Here is a 19,808-nt window from a genome sequence, read left to right as displayed (position 1 = left end):
GTAACTTCATTGAAGCCAACTCGTGACAATAAGCGATTTTCATTTCATTTTCATTTCATGTCATCCATTTCCTCGTTCATTACTTTCACCATTAAAAAACGTGGGCTATAAAGTTGTTAGACCGATGATACAGAGCAAAGTACCTGTGTCACCTGGTGATGCTGTTGCCGAGGACGGTGAATTCTTCGAGAAACACATGTTGCTGTCAGGCCTGGATCAATATAAGCAATATTAATCAGAGGGACCAAAGAGGAATTGAGGGCTGGGGGGGCAGGAGCGGGCGCGGGGCCAGGCAGGGGCGCGCGGCAGGGCCGGCGGGGCGCGCGGCAGGGCCGCCGGCCGGGCGCGCGCAGGCCGCCGGGCCGGGGCGCGGCAGGGCCGCCGGGCAGGGGCGCGCGGCAGGGCCGCGGGCAGGGGCGCGCGGCAGGGCCGCCGGGCCGGGCCGCAGGGCGCGGGCGCGCGCAGCCGCGGGCAGGGGCGCGCGGCAGGGCCGCGGGCGGGGCGCGCGGCAGGGCCCCGGGGGGGCGCGCGGCAGGGCCGCCGGGCAGGGGCGCGCGGCAGGGCCGCGGGGCGGGGGCGCGCGGCAGGGCCGCCGGGCCGGGGCGCGCGGCAGGGCCGCCGGGCCGGGGCGCGCGGCAGGGCCGCCGGGCCGGGCGCGCGCAGGGCCGCCGGGCCGGGGGCGCGCGGCAGGGGCCGCCGGGCCGGGGCGCGCGGCAGGGCCGCCGGGCCGGGGCGCGCGGCAGGGCCGCCGGGCCGGGGCGCGCGGCAGGGCCGCCGGGCCGGGGCGCGCGGCAGGGCCGCCGGCCGGGGGCGCGCGGCAGGGCCGCCGGGCCGGGGCCGCGGCAGGGGCCGGCCGGGCCGGGGCGCGCGGCCGGGCCGCCTGGGCCGCCGGGCCGGGGCGCGCGGCGGGGCCGCCGGGCCTGGGCGCGCGGCAGGGCCGCCGGCCGGGGCGCGCAGGCAGGGCCGCCGGGCCGGGGCGCGCGGCAGGGCCGCCGGGCCGGGGCGCGCGGCAGGGCCGCCGGGCCGGGCGCGCGGCAGGGCCGCCGGGCCGGGGCGCGCGGCGGGCCGCCGGGCCGGGGCGCGCGGCAGGGCCGCCGGGGCCGGGGCGCGCGGCAGGGCCGCCGGGCCAGGGGCGCGCGGCAGGGCCGCCGGGCCGGCGGCGCTCGGCAGGCCGCCGGCCGGGGGCGCTGCGGCAGGGCCGCCGCCGGGGCGCCGGCAGGGCCGCCGGGCCGGGGCGCGCGGCAGGGCCCGCCGGGCCGGGGCGCGCGGCAGGGCCGCCGGGCCGGGCGCGCGGCAGGGCCGCCGGGCCGGGGCCGCGGCAGGGCCGCCGGCAGGGGCGCGCGCAGGCCGCCGGGCAGGGGCGCGCGGCAGGGCCGCCGGGCAGGGGCGCGCGGCAGGGCCGCCGGCAGGGGCTCGCGGCAGGCCGCCGGGCAGGGGCGCGCGGCAGGGCCCGCCGGGCAGGCGCGCGGCAGGGGCGCCGGGCAGGGGCGCCGGGCAGGGCCGCCGGGCAGGGGCGCGCGGCAGGGCCGCCGGGCAGGGGCGCGCGGCAGGGCCGTCGGGCAGGGCGCGCGCAGGGCCGTCGCAGGCCGCGCGGCAGGGCCGTCGGGCAGGGCCGCGCGGCAGGGCCGTCAGGCAGCAGGGCCGTGCGGCGGGCCGTCGGGCAGGGGCGTGCGGCAGGGCCGTCGGGCAGGGGTGTGCGGCAGGGCCGTCGGGCAGGGGTGTGCGGCAGGGCCGTCTGGCAGGGGCGTGCGGCAGGGCCGTGCGGAAGCGGTGTGCGGCAGGGCTGTCGGGCAGGGGTGTGCGGCAGGGGTGTGCGGCAGGGCTGTCGGGCAGGGGTGTGCGGCAGGGCTGCGGGCAGGGTGTGCGGCAGGGCTGTCGGGCAGGGGTGTGCGGCAGGGCTGTCGGGCAGGGGTGTGCGGCAGGGCTGTCGGGCAGGGGGTGTGCGGCAGGGCTGTCGGGCAGGGGTGTGCGGCAGGGCTGTCGGGCAGGGGTGTGCGGCAGGGCTGTCGGGCAGGGGTGTGCGGCAGGGCTGTGCGGCAGGGCTGTCGGGCAGGGGTGTGCGGCAGGGCTGTCGGGCAGGGGTGTGCGGCAGGGCTGTCGGGCAGGGGTGTGCGGCAGGGCTGTCGGGCAGGGGTGTGCGCAGGGCTGTCGGGCAGGGGTGTGCGGCAGGGCTGTCGGGCAGGGGTGTGCGGCAGGGCTGTCGGGCAGGGGTGTGCGGCAGGGCTGTCGGGCAGGGGTGTGCGGCAGGGCTGTCGGGCAGGGGCGTGCGGCAGGGCTGTCGGGCAGGGGTGTGCGGCAGGGCTGTCGGGCAGGGGCGTGCGGCAGGGCTGTCGGGCAGGGGTGTGCGGCAGGGCTGTCGGGCAGGGGTGTGCGGCAGGGCTGTCGGGCAGGGGCGTGCGGCAGGGCTGTCGGGCAGGGGCGTGCGGCAGGGCTGTCGGGCAGGGGTGTGCGGCAGGGCTGTCGGGCAGGGGTGTGCGGCAGGGCTGTCGGGCAGGGGTGTGCGGCAGGGCTGTCGGGCAGGGGTGTGCGGCAGGGCTGTCGGGCAGGGGTGTGCGGCAGGGCTGTCGGGCAGGGGTGTGCGGCAGGGCTGTCGGGCAGGGGTGTGCGGCAGGGCTGTCGGGCAGGGGTGTGCGGCAGGGCTGTCGGGCAGGGGTGTGCGGCAGGGCTGTCGGGCAGGGGTGTGCGGCAGGGCTGTCGGGCAGGGGTGTGCGGCAGGGCTGTCGGGCAGGGGTGTGCGGCAGGGCTGTCGGGCGGGGTGTGCGGCAGGGCTGTTGGGCAGGGGTGTGCGGCAGGGCTGTCGGGCAGGGTGCGCGGCAGGGTGTGTGGCAGGGTGTGCGGCAGGGCTGTCGGGCAGGGGGTGTGCGGCAGGGCTGTCGGGCAGGGGTGTGCGGCAGGGCTGTCGGCAGGGTGTGCGGCAGGGCTGTCGGGCAGGGGTGTGCGGCAGGGCTGTCGGCAGGGGTGTGCAGCAGGGCTGTCGGGCAGGGGTGTGCGGCAGGGCTGTCGGGCAGGGGTGTGCGGCAGGGCTGTCGGGCAGGGGTGTGCGGCAGGGCTGTCGGGGCAGGGGTGTGCGGCAGGGCTGTCGGGCAAGGGGTGTGCGGCAGGGCTGTCGGGCAGGGGTGTGCGGCAGGGCTGTCGGGCAAGGGGGTGTGCGGCAGGGCTGTCGGGCAGGGAGTGATGGCGGCAGGGCGGTCGGGCAGGGGGTGTGTCGGCAGGGCTGTCGGCAGGGGTGTGCAGGGCTGTCGGGCAGGGGTGTGCGGCAGGGGTGTCGGCAGGGGTGCGGCAGGGCTGTCTGCAGGGTGTGCGGCAGGGTGTGCGGCAGGGTGTGCGGCAGGGTGTGCGGCAGGGTGTGCGGCAGGGCTGTCGGGCAGCGGTGTGCGGCAGGGCTGTCGGGCAGCGGTGTGCGGCAGGGCTGTTTGGCGGGGTGTGCAGCAGGCTGTTTGGCAGCGTGTGCAGCAGGGCTGTTCGGCAGGGGTGTGCAGCAGGGCTGTTTGGCAGGGGTGTGCGGCAGGGCTGTTTGGCAGGGGTGTGCAGCAGGGCTGTCGGGCAGGGGTGTGCGGCAGGGCTGTTTGGCAGCGGTGTGCGGCAGGGCTGTTTGGCAGCGGTGTGCAGCAGGGCTGTTCGGCAGGGCTGTTCGGAAGCGGTGTGCGGCAGGGCTGTTTGGCAGGGGTGTGCGGCAGGGCTGTTTGGCAGCGGTGTGCGGCAGGGCTGTTTGGCAGCGGTGTGCAGCAGGGCTGTTTGGCAGCGGTGTGCAGCAGGGCTGTTTGGCAGCGGTGTGCAGCAGGGCTGTTTGGCAGCGGTGTGCAGCAGGGCTGTTCGGCAGGGCTGTTCGGCAGGGCTGTTCGGAAGCGGTGTGCGGCAGGGCTGTTTGGCAGCGGTGTGCAGCAGGGCTGTTTGGCAGCGGTGTGCAGCAGGGCTGTTTGGCAGCGGTGTGCGGCAGGGCTGTTTGGCAGCGGTGTGCAGCAGGGCTGTTTGGAAGCGGTGTGCAGCAGGGCTGTTTGGCAGCGGTGCGCGGCAGGGCTGTTCGGCAGCGGTGTGCGGCAGGGCTGTTTGGCAGCGGTGTGCGGCAGGGCTGTTTGGCAGCGGTGTGCAGCAGGGCTGTTTGGCAGCGGTGTGCGGCAGGGCTGTTTGGAAGCGGTGTGCAGCAGGGCTGTTTGGCAGCGGTGCGCGGCAGGGCTGTTTGGCAGCGGTGTGCGGCAGGGCTGTTCGGAAGCGGTGTGCAGCAGGGCTGTTCGGCAGGGCTGTTCGGAAGCGGTGTGCAGCAGGGCTGTTCGGAAGCGGAGTGCGGCAGGGCTGTTCGGAAGCGGTGTGCGGCAGGGGTGTGCAGCAGGGCTGTTCGGAAGCGGAGTGCGGCAGGGCTGTTCGGAAGCGGTGTGCAGCAGGGCTGTTCGGCAGCGGTGTGCGGCAGGGCTGTTCGGCAGCGGTGTGCGGCAGGGCTGTTTGGCAGCGGTGTGCGGCAGGGCTGTTCGGCAGCGGTGTGCGGCAGGGCTGTTTGGCAGCGGTGTGCAGCAGGGCTGTTCGGCAGCGGTGTGCGGCAGGGCTGTTCGGAAGCGGTGTGCAGCAGGGCTGTTCGGCAGCGGTGTGCGGCAGGGCTGTGGGTGCGCGGCGAGAGGGACCGGGAAGCGCTGAGCGGTTCCTTACCTTCGATATCTGCATCCATACAAACGCCGCCGCTCAGACCGCGCGTGGGCCGCTTATATAGTATCTAGCCCCGCCCCTTCCACAGCACCGCCTCCTGGCCCCGCCCCTTCCACAGCACCGCCTCCTGGCCCCGCCCCTTCCACAGCACCGCTTTTTGGCCCCGCCCCTTTCCGAGCACCGCCACCTGGCCCCGCCCCTTCCGCAGCACCGCCTCAACTCCAGACGTACAGTCATACTACAATATTCATTGTCATATCCTCCGACACTCCCTGCGGATATTAGATATATTCACACTGCAATCCACATTGTAATCCACATTGACTCTCCCTCCAGACAGATATTAGATATATTCACACTGCAATCCACATTGTAATCCACACTGACTCTCTCTCCAGACAGATATTAGATATATTCACACTGCAATCCACATTGTAATCCACACTGACTCTCTCTCCAGACAGATATTAGATATATTCACACTGCAATCGACATTGTAATCCACACTGACTCTCGCTCCAGACAGATATTAGATATATTCACACGGCAATCCACATTGTAATCCACACTGACTCTCCCTCCAGACAGATATTAGATATATTCACACTGCAATCCACATTGTAATCCACACTGACTCTCCCTCCAGACAGATATTAGATATATTCACACTGCAATCCACATTGTAATCCACACTGACTCTCTCTCCAGACAGATATTAGATATATTCACACTGCAATCGACATTGTAATCCACACTGACTCTCCCTCCAGACAGATATTAGATATATTCACACTGCAATCGACATTGTAATCCACACTGACCCTACCTCCAGATATTAAATATATTCATACTACAATCCACATTGTAATCCACATCGACTCTCCCTCCAGACAGATATGTACGCCATCTCGTGTCATGTGAGACTATCTTTAAGAAATGGGTGTGTGGGCAGCACGGTGGCCTAGTGGTTAGCACAGCTGCCTCACGGCGCTGAGGTCCCAGGTTCGATCCCGGCTCTGGGTCACTGTCCGTGTGGAGTTTGCACGTCTTCCCGTGTCTGCATGGGTTTCGTCCCCACAACCCAAAAATGTGCAGAGTTGGTGGATTGGCCACGCTAAATTGCCCCTTAATTGGAACAAATAATTGGGTAATCTAAATTTAAAAAAAAGAAATGGGTGTTTATCAAATAGCTGTAGTGGGCATACCTTTAAGAAATAGGTGTTTATCAAATAGATGCAGTGATGTCAGAGTGTGGGTGGAGCTGGGCTGGCTGGCTGCTTTACTTTTGCTTTGGGCTGTCAGTTACAGGGTGTGTTTAGTTTCGTTTTGCAGATTGGGAGCTGCATCCAGAGAAATAACGTACAATTCTGGTCTCCCCCTGTATGAAAGGAATGTCTTCAAATCACTTGCTGTTTGTGATTTTCTGCTTAGTGAGGAGGGCTGTTGTCGGCTGCAAAGAGACATAGCTAGGAGGCAGAGCTGGGCTAAGAAGTGGCAGATGGACTTTAACCCTGACAAGTGTGAGGTTATCCATTTTGGAAGGACAAATATGAATGTGGAATACAGGGTTAACGGTTGGGTTCTTGGCAATGTAGAGGAGCAGAGAGGCCTTGGGGTCTATGTTCATAGATCTTTAAAAGTTGCCACTCAAGTGGATAGAGCTGTGAAGAAGGCCTATGGTGTGCTGGCGTTCATTAGCAGAGGGATTGAGTTTATGAGCCGTGAGGTGATGATGCAGCTGTACAAAACCTTGGTCAGACCACATTTGGAGTACTGTGTGCAGTTCTGGTCACCAGTTCTGGTGCGACGACAATAATCTCTCCCTCAATGTCAACAAAATGAAGGAGATTGTCATCAACTTCAGGAAGCCTAGTGCAGAACATGCCCCTGTCTACATTAATGGGAACAAAGTAGAAAGGGTCGAGAGCTTCAAGTTCTCAGGTGTACAGATTGCCAACAGCCTGTCCTGGTCCTTCCCCATGCCGACACTACTAGTTAAGAAAGCCCACCAACAACTACTTTCTCAGAAGACTAAGGATATTTGGCATGTCAGCTACGACCCTCACCAACTTCTACAGATGCACCATAAAAAGCATTCTTTCTGGTTGGTTCACAGCTTGGTATGGAGCCTGCTCTGCCCAAGACCACAGGCAACTACTAAATGTCGTGAATGTAGCCCAGTCCATCACGCAAACCAGCCTCCCATCCATTGACTCAATCTATAATTCCCGCTGCCTCAGAAAGGCAGCCAGCATAATTAAGGACCCCACGCACCCCGGACATACTTTCTTCCGTCAGGAAGAAGATACCAAAATTTGAGGTCACGTACCAACCGACTCAAGAACAGCTTTTCCCTACTGCCATCAGACGTTTGAATGGATCTATCTCGTATTAAGTTGAACTTTTCTCTACACCTTGCTATAACTGTCACATTATATTCTGCAGTCTCTCTTTCCACACAGTTCTGGTCACCTCATTTTAGGAAGGATGTGGAAGCTTTGGAAAAGGTGCAAAGGAGATTTTCCAGGATGTTGCCTGGAATGGAGAGTAGGTCTTACGAAGAAAGGTTGAGGGTGCTAGGCCTTTTTTCATTAGAACAGAGAAGGATGAGGGGCGACTTGATAGAGGTTTATAAGATGATCAGGGGAATAGATGAGAGTAGATAGTCAGAGACTTTTTCCCCGGGTGGAACAAACCATTACAAGGGGACATAAATTTAAGGTGAATGGTGGAAGGTATAGGGGGATGTCAGAGATAGGTTCTTTACCCAGAGAGTAGTGGGGGCATGGAATGCACTGCCTGTGGAAGTAGTTGAGTCGGAAACATTAGGGACCTTCAAGAGGCTATTGGATAGGTACATGGATTATGGTAGAATAATGGAGTGTAGATGAATTTGTTCTTAAGGGCAGCACGGTAGCATTGTGGATAGCACAATTGCTTCACAGCTCCAGGGTCCAAGGTTCGATTCCGGCCTGGGTCACTGTCTGTGTGGAGTCCGCACATCCTCCCCGTGTGTGCGTGGGTTTCCTCCGGATGCTCCGGTTTCCTCCCACAGTCCAAAGATGTGCAGGTTGGGTGGATTGGCCATGATAAATTGCCCTTAGATTATCATAGCATTTTGGACACTATGATTAACCTAGGACAAAAGTTTGGCACAACATCGTGTGCCGAAGGGCCTGTTCTGTGCTGTATTTCTCTATGTTCTATGTAATTTAAATATGATAACTGCTCTCAGTAGAGAATTTAAACCTGACCTTTGTGTTAAAGAGGGTATTTGTCTTATGGATGTTGCAAGGAAAGATTAAGGGTTACTTACAGAGTACTGTATTCTTTGGGGGGAGTATTTGATTTGATAGTTGATAAAATGTTCACTGTGTTTATAAAAATGTTAACTGGATTCATAGAATAAACATTGTTTTTGTTTAAAAATACTCTTAGCTCTCTGTTGCACCACACCTGTAAAGTGAGCCCATGTGCTTCCCTTTACCAAAAGTTAAAGTTTAAAGTTATGGATCAGGTGAACTCCATAACATACTTTGGGGTTCTCTAAACCCTGGCCCGTAATACTGTGACAATAAATATTATTATAATATATCAGATATATTCACACTCTACTCCACATTGTAATCCACACTAACTCACCCTCCAAACAGATATTAGATGGGCAGCATGGTGGTTAGCACTACTGCCTACAACACTGAGGACCCGGGTTCGATTCAAGCCTCACGTCAGTCTGTATGGAGTTTGCATTCTCCCGGTGTCTGTGTGGACTCGCCCCCACAACCTAAAGATATGCAGGTTAGGTGGATTGGCCACACTAAATTGCCCCCGAATTAGAAAAAAAAAATGGGTATTCTAAATTTTAGAAAATAAAGACAGATATTAGATACACTAATATCTAGACACTACAATCCACATTGTAACCAGACTCTCCCTCCAGACAGATACCAGATACATTTATACTACAATCCGCGTTGTAATCCACACTGACCCTCCCTCTCGCTATTAGATATATTCACACTACAACCCACATTGTAATACACACTGACTCTCCTTCCAGATATGATACATTCACACTGCAATCGACACTGACTCTCCCCCAGATTATAGATATATTCACACTACAATCCACACTGACCCCCCTCCAGATAGTAAGATATATAATCGCACCACACTCCACATTGTAATCCACAGGTTTACCTACCTCCTTTTGGTCTTAATTGTTGTCCTTTTGCTCTTGAAGCCACATTGTCAATACCTGCTGTTGTCCTGAACACAGCTACACTTCTTTTTGTTCATTCATGCAATGTGGGTGGATTTATTGTCCATGAACCATGTGGTTTGCTTAAATAAAAACAGAAAATGCTGGAAATACCCAGCACTTATGGCAGAGTCTGTGGTGAGAAACACACCATTCAAGTTGAGTCCCTGTGACCTTTCTGCGGGAACTTAAGAATGGCTATTTAATAGCAACCACATGTAGCCCAGACCAGGTGATGGTGGCAGATCAAAAAGATGAGTCTTTCGAGACAATCAACAATGGTCAACATTAGACTTCATTCAAGATATTAATTGAATTCAATTAATTGATATTAATCTGCCGTGGCGGGTATCGAACCCGAATCCCCTGGGTTTCTCGGTTACTAGACCACTCACAATATCACTGCACCAACACCTCCCAGTGGATATGGGACTCGCATGTCAGCCAGACCAAGTAAGGACGGCAGATTTTCTTGCCTAAAGTGCATTTGCGAACCAGGTGGGGGTTTTTTACAATGACCATTTCATCATTCGAATTTTAATTCTGGAATTCAAATCCCACCATCTGCCGTGGTGAAGCCTCGCACACCAGTGGCTTTTTTCAGGAGGGAGGATCCCTGCTTTCCATCAGTACGTTGGTCCCAGGGTGGGAGTGCAGACTGCGTGGTTGCTGAACCACCGCTCCCCATTGGAAACAGGCAGCAAACAGATGAGCATCAGCCACCATCCACGACAGCAACAATTCGAAAACTCCAATGTCTACACTGAGTGCTGCTTCGGATTGCGAAACTTCCCCGCAATGTCCAAAGATGTGCAGGTTAGATGGATTTTCTGCTTCAGAAATACTTTACCTTTCTGGGGTTGGGGTGGTGATTTCCTATCAAAGTGGATATCTTCACACTATATTCTATCTGCCATGTTCTTGCCCACTCACTCAGCCCGCCCAAATCCCCTTGGGAGACTCCTCGCAACTCACATTCCCCACCTAGTTTTGTGTCACCAGGGGGTCGGGTGCAGGCACGATGGCTTGCACCCATCCCACCACTAAAAGGTGATTCCTTACCCAAATCCGGCAACACCTCATCTTCCATATCCCCCATATCTGACCGCACAATGGGCTCCAGACATCAGTAAGTACGTAAACCCGCAGCTCATTCTCCTAACTTGCAGGGTCAGTCTGAATCAGTCCAAGGGAACAAAGAAAATGACAGCACAGGAACAGGCCCTTAAAGCCTGCACTATTCTACCCATTTGAACTAAAAATTCCTATCCTCCCGTGGACCATATCCCTCTATTCCCATCCTATTCATGTCTTCAGGCGCTCCTTAAAAGTCATTATCATATCTGCTTCCACTATCTGACCTAGCAGCGAGTTCCAGGCTCCCGCCACCCTGTGTGAAGAAATGTCAAGGTTCACAACTGTTTGTTTTAATAGTTTGTTGTAACAACGGTACACTGAAATGTGCAAAATCCTGCTCTTGCCATATTACATCAACACATCAAACTGCTTACTAATTTAACCAGTTCTAAGTGTTGCTGCAATTGAATAAGTAAGATTAAATTGTCATAGTCCCAGATGACCATAGGCTGCTTTCCCCTTTAAGGGGAGAGCTGACTGGTCGCAATCTAACCTGAGGATCACTGCACCTCAGGCGAGGGGAAAGGTTGAGGAGGTGTGGCCATCATGAATAACCTCAGCCGGTACCCACACTGCTGGCTTCACTCTACATCACAAACCAGCTGTCCAGCCAAGTGAGCGAAAGCGGTCCCTGGGGGCCAGCAGCTAGGGTTCAATTCTCATACAGGCTGAGGTTATTCACGAAGGCCCACCTTCTTAACCTGCCCCTCACCTGAGATGTGGTGATCCGCAGGTTAAATCGCCAGTCACCTCTTCCCCTCATAGGGGAAAGCAGCCATTCAGGCAATTGTATAGGGTGTTGGTGAGACCACATCTGTAGTGTGTCCAGTTTTGGTCTCCTTATTTGAGCAAGGATGCAGTGGCATTGGAGGACAGTTCAGAGGAGATTCACCAGACTGATTCCGCGGAGGGATGAAAGGGTTGACGTACGAGGAGGTTGAACAGTTTGGGCTTATACTCGCTGGAGTTAAGAAGAATGAGAGGGGATCTGAACACTGTATATAAAATACGAAGAGAGATTGATAAAGTAAACACAGACCAAATGCTCCCCCTTGTGGGGTAATCTAGAGCGAGAGGTCAGAGATATAGGTTGAGGTGGTAGATTTAAAACTGAGATGAGGAGGAACTACTCGCAGAGGACAGCAAATTTGTGCAACTCGCTTCCCAATGTTGCAGTGGAGTCTGAATGATTAAATGGTTTCAAGCTGTTAGGATATTGTCCGTCTGTCCTGCGTTCCCATTTAATGCTGTCCTGCTGCTTGTTCTGATTTACATTCCTCGAGTTAGTTGCTACAAAGTTACCGCAACCTTTGGGATTTCTGTTTAAATAGTAGTCCTTAGTCACTGGAAACCACCACCCCACCCTCCCCCCGTTCTGATGGGCTGCTCCAAAAACATCCCTTTTAGGTTCTGTGGCAGAATCTGTGATATTGTTTGATAGACTTGGCAAGCAGCCAATCGGTGTCTGTGGAATTGTCAGTCTTCTCCTATCGGGGCTTGCGATTCGTGAAGCCAGTCAGAAACTTACAGGGAAGAAGGCGGGTCTACTGGAGAGTGCCATTTTTTGTTCAGTTATTTTAAGCAGCCAGAGTAAAGACCCTGAAGCCTCTCTCTCTCTGTGCTGAATGATTTTATGAAGCGTTCTAGCCAAAGCTGTGAAGACTTTTCTTTTTAAAGGAGCATAGACAGCCAAAAGAACTGGGAAGGGATCTTGAATGTTAGAGTACAAGTTTTCCCAAAGGTCAATAACCTTCGAACTGTGTGTGTCAGGGGTAGGGAAGAGTTGGACAAATTAAAGCTTAAAATGGGAGCATTTATGATAAAGCGCCAGAGTCTTGTACAGGAATCAGGCAACTAAAAACTACCAACCTCCAGGAATAGAACTGTATTATTCTCAGTGAGGCAAAAGCTCCACCTGGCGGTAGTAAAGCAGAAGCGCACTGATCTGAGCATCCTGCTTGTAGGAGCGTTTCCAAGGGCTGAGTATTGAGCTGGCTTTTACATGGGGTTCCTACCTCTTAGTTATGGTTCAGCTGAATACACAGATCTGCAGACACACCTGGTTAAGACGGCTTTATTATTCCAAGCTTGGTCCATGTACATGCAAAAAAAATCTGGATAAGTGCCAAAATCAATCTGTCTGACACTGATAAAAGCATACCAATGATAGCATTTCCCACAAATCAATTGCTCACCCCAGTTGGACTTGAACCAATCCTTGGATCTGTCAATTCTATATTATCCAGTAAGATTTCCTTTAAGCAAAATAATGACTTGTGATCAGCCTATGATTTAACCCCATCCTGCCGCCTGTTGTTTATTAGGATCTTGTGTCCATTATAAAGTTCTTTTTCTGACATTTCCATCCTACAAATCACAGCCAGTTCCTGTCCACATCATTGTTCATCCAGGGGCAGGATGCCAAAGTTGATTTCCTCTTTACACCATGCATTGTTTGAGACAGGATATTGGGGGTAATGATAAGAACTGTTTACTGAGTTGACCGTGTTATTGCTGACCACATAATCCTGTTTGTCTCAAAAAATGGGCAAGTTAGCTAGCTTAATTCCCATCATGCATTGTGGCCACTGCTATGTCCGAAAAATACATGCTTAAAGGTTAATGATTACTGGTTATACTTTCTACGATGAATCTCAATCCTTAATAAACTAATTTTGAAACTATTCTGGTTTTACCCTCGCTATTCAGTTTTAAAGGGTCTCATCTCTGGACACCCCCTTCACTGTGTACAGCTCTATCTAGTGGCCAAACGGGTAGAATTGCACCGAACTGGAAATCTTAGATGAAACATCATCTGGTGGTCGAAGGATGGAATTACGTCAACCTGAACCTCTCGAGTAAATCTATTTCCCAGAGGCTGCAACCACAGCGGTGAAGACTCATCTCAGACCTTCCCCTTTAATCCCCGTTTTGTTTTATTCCTCACCTAGCCTAACCTTGTGTCTGTCTTGTGTGCGTTTGCGTAGAGGATGGGTCGGGATCTCGGGATTACGTAATCCAAACCACCCCCACAGTTATGATTTTGAACGTATCGATTCAATCTCCCCCTTAATGCACTCCAAGGATTCTTCTTTTATGTTAAAACTTGGGTTCAATGATGGATCATTATTTCCAAAACTTACTTTTCACCTGTAATTCCTTCTTGATTGATTTGCCTGCATCTTTTCCATATTCCAAGCGATAGTGTCCAACATGTTTCTCCAATGCCTTTCCGATCACAATGCTGTAACAGCCCAGGTTGTATTTTGCAGCATATGATTTATCAAGACATTGATATGTTTTGCAAATCACATTTTGCAGCTCATATCTGAACCGTGGCCTCTCAGAGCTGTTTATACACGGTAGGAATGGGTTTGTCACGGAGTCTCCGGCGCATACATATTGCACAGCATCTGAATGACAAAGACCAATTAACTTCCATTCCATTCCAGGGGCTGGTTTAGCACATTGGGCTAAATAGCTGGCTTTTAAAGCAGACCAAGGCAGGCCAGCAGCACGGTTCAATTTCCATACCAGCCTCCCCGAACAGGCGTCGGAATGTGGCGACTAGGGGCTTTTCACAGTAACTTCATTTGAAGCCTACTTGTGACAATAAGCGATTTTCATTTCATTTCATTTTTCATTTAATACATCTGAGCCTGGAGCATTTTTAAATGTAGAATTATACAACAAGCCATTCGGCACATCTGTTCCATGCTGGTGTTCCTGCTGCACAAGACTCCTCTCACAGCCCCCCTGATCTTACCCACAGGACGATAAGATATAGGAACAGAATTTGGCCATTCGGCCCATCGAGTCAGATCTACCATTCAATCATAGCTGATATGTTTCTCGTCCCCAATCTCCTGCCTTCTCCCTATAACGGGGCAGCAGGGTAGCATGGTGGTTAGCATAAATGCTTCACAGCTCCAGGGTCCCAGGTTCGATTCCCGGCTGGGTCACTGTCTGTGTGGAGTCTGCACGTCCTCCCCCTGTGTGCGTGGGTTTCCTCCGGGTGCTCCGGTTTCCTCCTACAGTCCAAAGATGTGCGGGTTAGGTGGATTGGCCATGCTAAATTGCCCGTAGTGTCCTAATAAAAGTAAGGTTAAGGGGGGGGTTGTTGGGTTACGGGTATAGGGTGGATACGTGGGTTTGAGTAGGGTGATCATGGCTCGGCACAACATTGAGGGCCGAAGGGCCTGTTCTGTGCTGTACTGTTCTATGTTCTATGTTCTAACCCCTGATCTCCTTATTAATCAAGAAACTATCTATCTCTTGTCTTAAACGCACTTAGTGATTTGGCCTCCACAGCCTTCTGCAGCAAAGAATTCCACAGATTCACCACCCTCTGGCTGAAGAAATTTCTCCTCATTTCAGTTTTAAAGAATCATCCCTTCAGTTTGAGGCCGTGCCCTCGGGTTGTCGTCTCTCCTACTAGTAGAACCACCTTCTCCACTTCCACTCTATCTCACACTCTATCTACTGACCATGTGTTTATCTGCTTTCCTACAAATATATCCACACCATTCCTCTCTGCCCAGGGCCCTATTAATCCCAATCCCACTCTCTCCCCAAAGACCAATCAATCCAAAACAAATCCCACTCTCTCCCTGTAGCCTGATCAATCCCAAACTCATCCCTCACTCTCCCCATCACCCAATAATACCAAATTAATCCCACTGCCTCCCCATAGTCCTGTATCAATCCAAAACTATTCCCGCTGCCTCACTCTCTCCAGAGCCCTGTATCAATCCCCAACTAAACAGGGGCAGCAGGGTAGCATGGTGGTTAGCATAAATGCTTCACAGCTCCAGGGTCCCAGGTTCGATTCCCGGCTGGGTCACTGTCTGTGTGGAGTCTGCACGTCCTCCCCCTGTGTGCGTGGGTTTCCTCCGGGTGCTCCGGTTTCCTCCCACAGTCCAAAGATGTGCGGGTTAGGTGGATTGGCCATGCTAAATTGCCCGTAGTGTCCTAATAAAAGTAAGGTTAAGGGGGGGGGTTGTTGGGTTACGGGTATAGGGTGGATACGTGGGTTGAGTAGGGTGATCATGGCTTGGCACAACATTGAGGGCCGAAGGGCCTGTTCTCTCCTGTACTGTTCTATGCTCTATGTTCTAAACCCACTTTCTCTTGATAGCCCTCTATGGATCCCCAAATCAATCCCACTGCCCCACTCTCTCCCCCATCGTCCTGATGGATCCCAAACTAATCCCATTGACCTGCTCTCTCCCCATAGCCCTTTATAAATCCCAAACTAATCCTCCTGCCTCGCTCTCTCTCACCATAACCCTGTATCAATCCTCAGTATCCCACTGCCCCACTCACCCCATAGCCCTGTATAATTCTCCAAACTAATCCCACTGCCCCAATCTCTCCCCATAGCACTGTATCAATCCCAAACTAATCCCGTTGGCCCGCTCTCTCCCTAAACTATGTATCAATTGACAACCGAATACCATAATCCTGGATCAATCCTAAACTAATCCCATTGACCCGCTCTCTCCTATAGCCCTGTAACTACAGCAATGCCCACATCCTGTAAATTTAAAAAGTCTTACCTTTCTTTGTGGAATCCTGTCCCAATCCAGCTGGAAAAAAAATCAAAACTAAAATGAATTAAAAGTCCTGTAGAAGTACACACGATGCACACAGAACTACAGAAGCATCCAGCTACTAACGGACATACATGGCGAGCAGATGCATCCATAGAAATCACACAGAAACCGGATGATCCTCCAATACCTCCAGGACACTTTGAAAGAGAGAGCGAGTGAGCTGGAGAGAGAGAGAAAAAAAGACAGGGCTCAGACAGTGAAGAGAAGCCACGGTTGAGTAACAAAGCCCCAATAACATTCTTCTCCCAACAGGGTGTAGCTGCCGTCTTTGTACTTACCAGAAACACACAAAAGGGCGAGGAAGGCAGCAAGCCGTCTGAAACGGAGAGGCAAATAATGTGTCTTTAGGTAAAGGTTCTGGAGCGCAGGGGCACGGGTGCTAATATTAAAGGGTCGGCCGGGAATGAGCAGGGTGTCGCATGCGGGTGATGCAGCGTTCATGCAGGGCGTTGGTGAGACATCTGATGACACAGATAGGTAGGACAGTAAGTTGCGAAGAGGGTGTTTGGGGCGTCACAGTGCCTCAGAGCGCCAGTGACCCGGGTTCCATTCCGACCTCTGGTGACTGTGTGGAGTTTGCACATTCTCCCCGTGTCTGCATGGGTTTCCTCAGGGTGCTTTGGTTTCCTCCCACAGTCCAAAGATGTGCAGGTTAATTGGATTGACGATGCTAATATGGTCCAAACGTGAGGTTACGGGATAGGAGCGGGGATTGGGCCTAGGTAGGATGCTCTATCGGAGAAAGGGTGGGTGCAGACTCGATGGGCCGAATGTCCTCCTTCTGCGCTGTTGGGGTTCTATAAGGAAACACATGAGGGACTACAAGGAGACATAGATAGGTTAAGTGAGAAGAAAAAAATCTAACGAATGGTGTTTAATGTGAGAAAATGTGAAACTGCCCATTTTGTCAGGAAGAATAAAAAAGCTTATGAGAGATTGCAGCGCTCTGAGATGCAGACTGATCTGGGTGTCCCAGTGCATGAATCACAAAAGGCTGGTGCCCAGCTACAACAACAAATTAGGGAAGTTACTAGAATAGTTATTTTTTACTTTACTGTGAGGGGAATTGAATACAAAAGTAGGGAGGTTATGCCTCAGTTGGTTATGGCGTCCACACCTGGAGTATTGTATGGTATCGGTGCCCTTATGATTTTTAAATATTTTTATTGATTTCATAATTTTTTTTCTTTTACAAATTCAGAGTACCCAAGTATTTTTTTCCCAATTAAGGGGCATTATAGCATGGCCGATTCACCTACCCTACACATTTTTGGATTGTGGGGGTGAAACCCACGCAGACACAGGGAGAATGTGCAAATTCCACACGGACAGTGACCCGGGTCCCGGGTCCTCGACGCCGTGAGGCAGCAGATTGATTTCATAATTCTTTACAGGAACATTTGCCATGGATAACATACAATAATATAAATAAAAAGACAAAGGGGAAAAAGATGCTAAACAGAATCTACAAAATCATTTTACAAACAAGAAATCATGTAGGACCAACCATTGTGTCTTCACGGAATAGAACCTATCCTCAGGTATGGGGGGAGCCTCTATTTTTGAGCTCCCTAGGGACGGCTGCTGCAGCTGTACCGTTTCGCTTTTGTCCCTGCTGCCACCTGGTACTAGAACGTACCGGCGTGTTCAACGTTGTTCGGGTATACTTCAGCTTTGCTGCTGTTGGCGCTTCCATATGTGCCCTCACCCTTTGTCTCTTCCGGTTCCCTTTCCCTGCTTGCTCTATGTTTTCCTTGCTGCCCTAATCCCCCCCCCCTCCCCCACACACCTTCTCTCCTTCCTCCGTTGTTCATTCCCTCTATCCCTCACTTATAGATGCTGGTCGCAAACTGGTCTTAGAGCAGACTGGCGAATAGCCTCCAAGTGTTGTGGGGGGTAGCCTTCTAATCCCCAAATGGCGTATTTAAACTTTTCTAATTTGAGGAACTCTGCCAAGTCGGACAGCCAGTCTGCGGCAACCGAGCAAACGTCTCCGCTGGATGATTAATGAGGCAAAGGCTGGGGCATCTGCCCACCTCCGCGTCTGGCTGCCGTGATTCCCCAAAGACCACCACTTGCGGACACAGCTCCACCCTCACAACCTTGCACATAGTCTTGAAAATCCAGTACCCAACATCTGGGACAGGACCAGAACACGTGGGTGTGGTTGGTCAGGCCTCCCTGGCATCGTTCACACTTATCGTCCATTTCCAGGAAGAACCTGCTCTTTGTGTTCTGGTTAGCTGCACCATGTGCACCACTTTAGTTGCGTTAGGCTCAGCCCTGCACATGTCAAGGTGGAGTTCGCCCTGTGCAGTGCTTCAATCCAGAGTCCTCCGCCTAGCTCTTCATCCCACTTCTCCAGTGTCTTGTCAAGTGGCGACCGTACCTCCTCCAGTAACTATCAGTACATTTTTCCCTATAGAGTAGGGAAGTACATGATTAGAGTACCCAATTATTTTTTTTCCAATTAGGGGCAATTAAGCGTGACCAATCCACCTAACCAGCACATCGTTGGGTTATGGGAGCGAAACTCATGCAAACACGGGGAGAACGTGCAAGCCCCACATGACAGTGACCAAGAGCCGGGATCGAACCTGGGACCTCGGCACCATGAGGCAACAATGCTAACCACTGCGCCACCGTGCTGCCCCTGTAATCGTGCGTACATTTCCACGCAGTTACCTTTTCCTAGTTCGCACGTGGTCAGAAGTCTGACCAGTAGGGAATGTCCCGGTAGCTGAGGGAACGGCGCTATCTCCTTTTGGAGGAAGTTTCTTATTTGAATATATTGTAGCTCATTCGCTTTAGTGAGCTGTAGTTTATCCTCGAATTCACCCAGGGTCGCTACTCTGCCAACCGAGTATAGGTCCCCTACTGTCCACACCCCTTCATCCTGTCTCCACATATCCACAAAAGGAGCTATCCAGTCACGCAGGTGAATTTATGGTGTTTGCAGATGGGGGCCACAGTGGACAGACCAAAGTGGTGTCTCAATTGGTTCCACATTCTCAGCGCAGTAACCATCACTGGGCTTTTTGAGTGTCTACCTGGGGGGAATGGAGTGTGGCCATGGCGAGTGCCCAGAGGATGTCCCCATGCAATAACTCTCCTCCATTTTAACCCATTCTGTTGCACGTACCCGTTCCGCAGTGGCTGCCCAGTGATCGGAGGTTCGGGAGGGCCAGCTCCTCCACATTGCTTGTTATCTGCAGTACACTCCTTCTGATCTGTGGGTTCTTTGCTCCCCCTCACCCCACCCGTGTGTTCATGGGGAAGATTTCACTCTTGCTCAAGGTTGAGGTTGTAACCCGAGAAGGCTCTGAATTCCCTTAGGATTCCATTATTTCTCCCTGCTGGTTAGGAGGATCAAGACATGGAGGAGCAGGTCATCTGTGTAGAGTGAGACTTTATGCTCCCTTTTGAGTGCCCCTCCACCCCTTTGTTGCTCTGAACGTTGGCCAGTGGCTCGTTTGCCAGAACAATTAGCAGCGGGGACAATGGGCATCTCTGCCTCTGTGCAGCCAGACGTATCCAGAGCTGGTGGTGTTTGGCCATATTCTTGCCACGGGAGCGGTGTACATTAACCAGCGTACTACCCGCCCACTCGCTCCCCTCCCTCCACAGCTCCCCCCTCCCCCCTGTGACCATCTACCTCTCCCATCCCCCTTCCCTGTGCCTCTATGGTTGCCCCTCTTCTGTGCACCAGAGCGTTCCCTCACTTCCCTGTATCAGCATGGCTGATCCCTCCCTGGGAGCAACGGTTCCATTCCTCCAACCGTTCTCTTTATCTCCCCTCGCCACCACCCAAAGCCGTGCAGTTATAAGAAAACTAAGAAACATTAGCGCCGACAATGATCCATGAGTCCATTACTTTGACTGTTTCCCCAGTCCGTTCTTGCGGATGAACTCTTTTGCTTCCCCCGGTGTGGTGAAGTAGTGTCCCTTGTTTTCATAAATCACCCAGAGTCTTGCCGGGTATAGCATCCCAAACCACATCTTGCTCTTGCATAGAGCTCCTTGGCTCCATTGAACTTGACCCAGCTCTTGGCCAGGTCGGCCCCAATGTCTTGGCCAATGCAGATCGTATGTCCTTCCAAAATGCAGGACTGCATGTCTCTTGCCCAGTTCAGATCCGCTTATTCTAGAATCGGTGGTGC

At 54.0% G+C, this 19,808-nt stretch overlaps 1 protein-coding gene across 10 annotated transcripts in view; it reads right to left on the bottom strand.

Annotated features, from left to right (window-relative positions):
• The window catches only part of LOC119974969, a 37,123-nt gene that overhangs the window by 16,058 nt on the left and 1,257 nt on the right, over positions 1–19,808 (bottom strand). For all 10 annotated transcript variants that reach the window (XR_005462623.1, XR_005462624.1, XM_038814359.1 and 7 more), the window contains exons 2-3: positions 15,720–15,808; positions 15,592–15,621 (exon numbers count right to left, since the gene is read on the bottom strand). Coding sequence is in view for 8 of the 10 variants with exons in the window: in XM_038814359.1 (XP_038670287.1) it covers positions 15,592–15,621; positions 15,720–15,808 (119 nt within the window). In the remaining 2 variants the exon portion in view is untranslated. The remainder of the gene's footprint in view (positions 1–15,591; positions 15,622–15,719; positions 15,809–19,808) is intronic.

This window comes from Scyliorhinus canicula, chromosome 12 (genome assembly GCF_902713615.1).
Source record: "Scyliorhinus canicula chromosome 12, sScyCan1.1, whole genome shotgun sequence".
NCBI lineage: Eukaryota > Metazoa > Chordata > Chondrichthyes > Carcharhiniformes > Scyliorhinidae > Scyliorhinus > Scyliorhinus canicula.
This window is presented reverse-complemented; position numbering and strand designations above follow the sequence as displayed.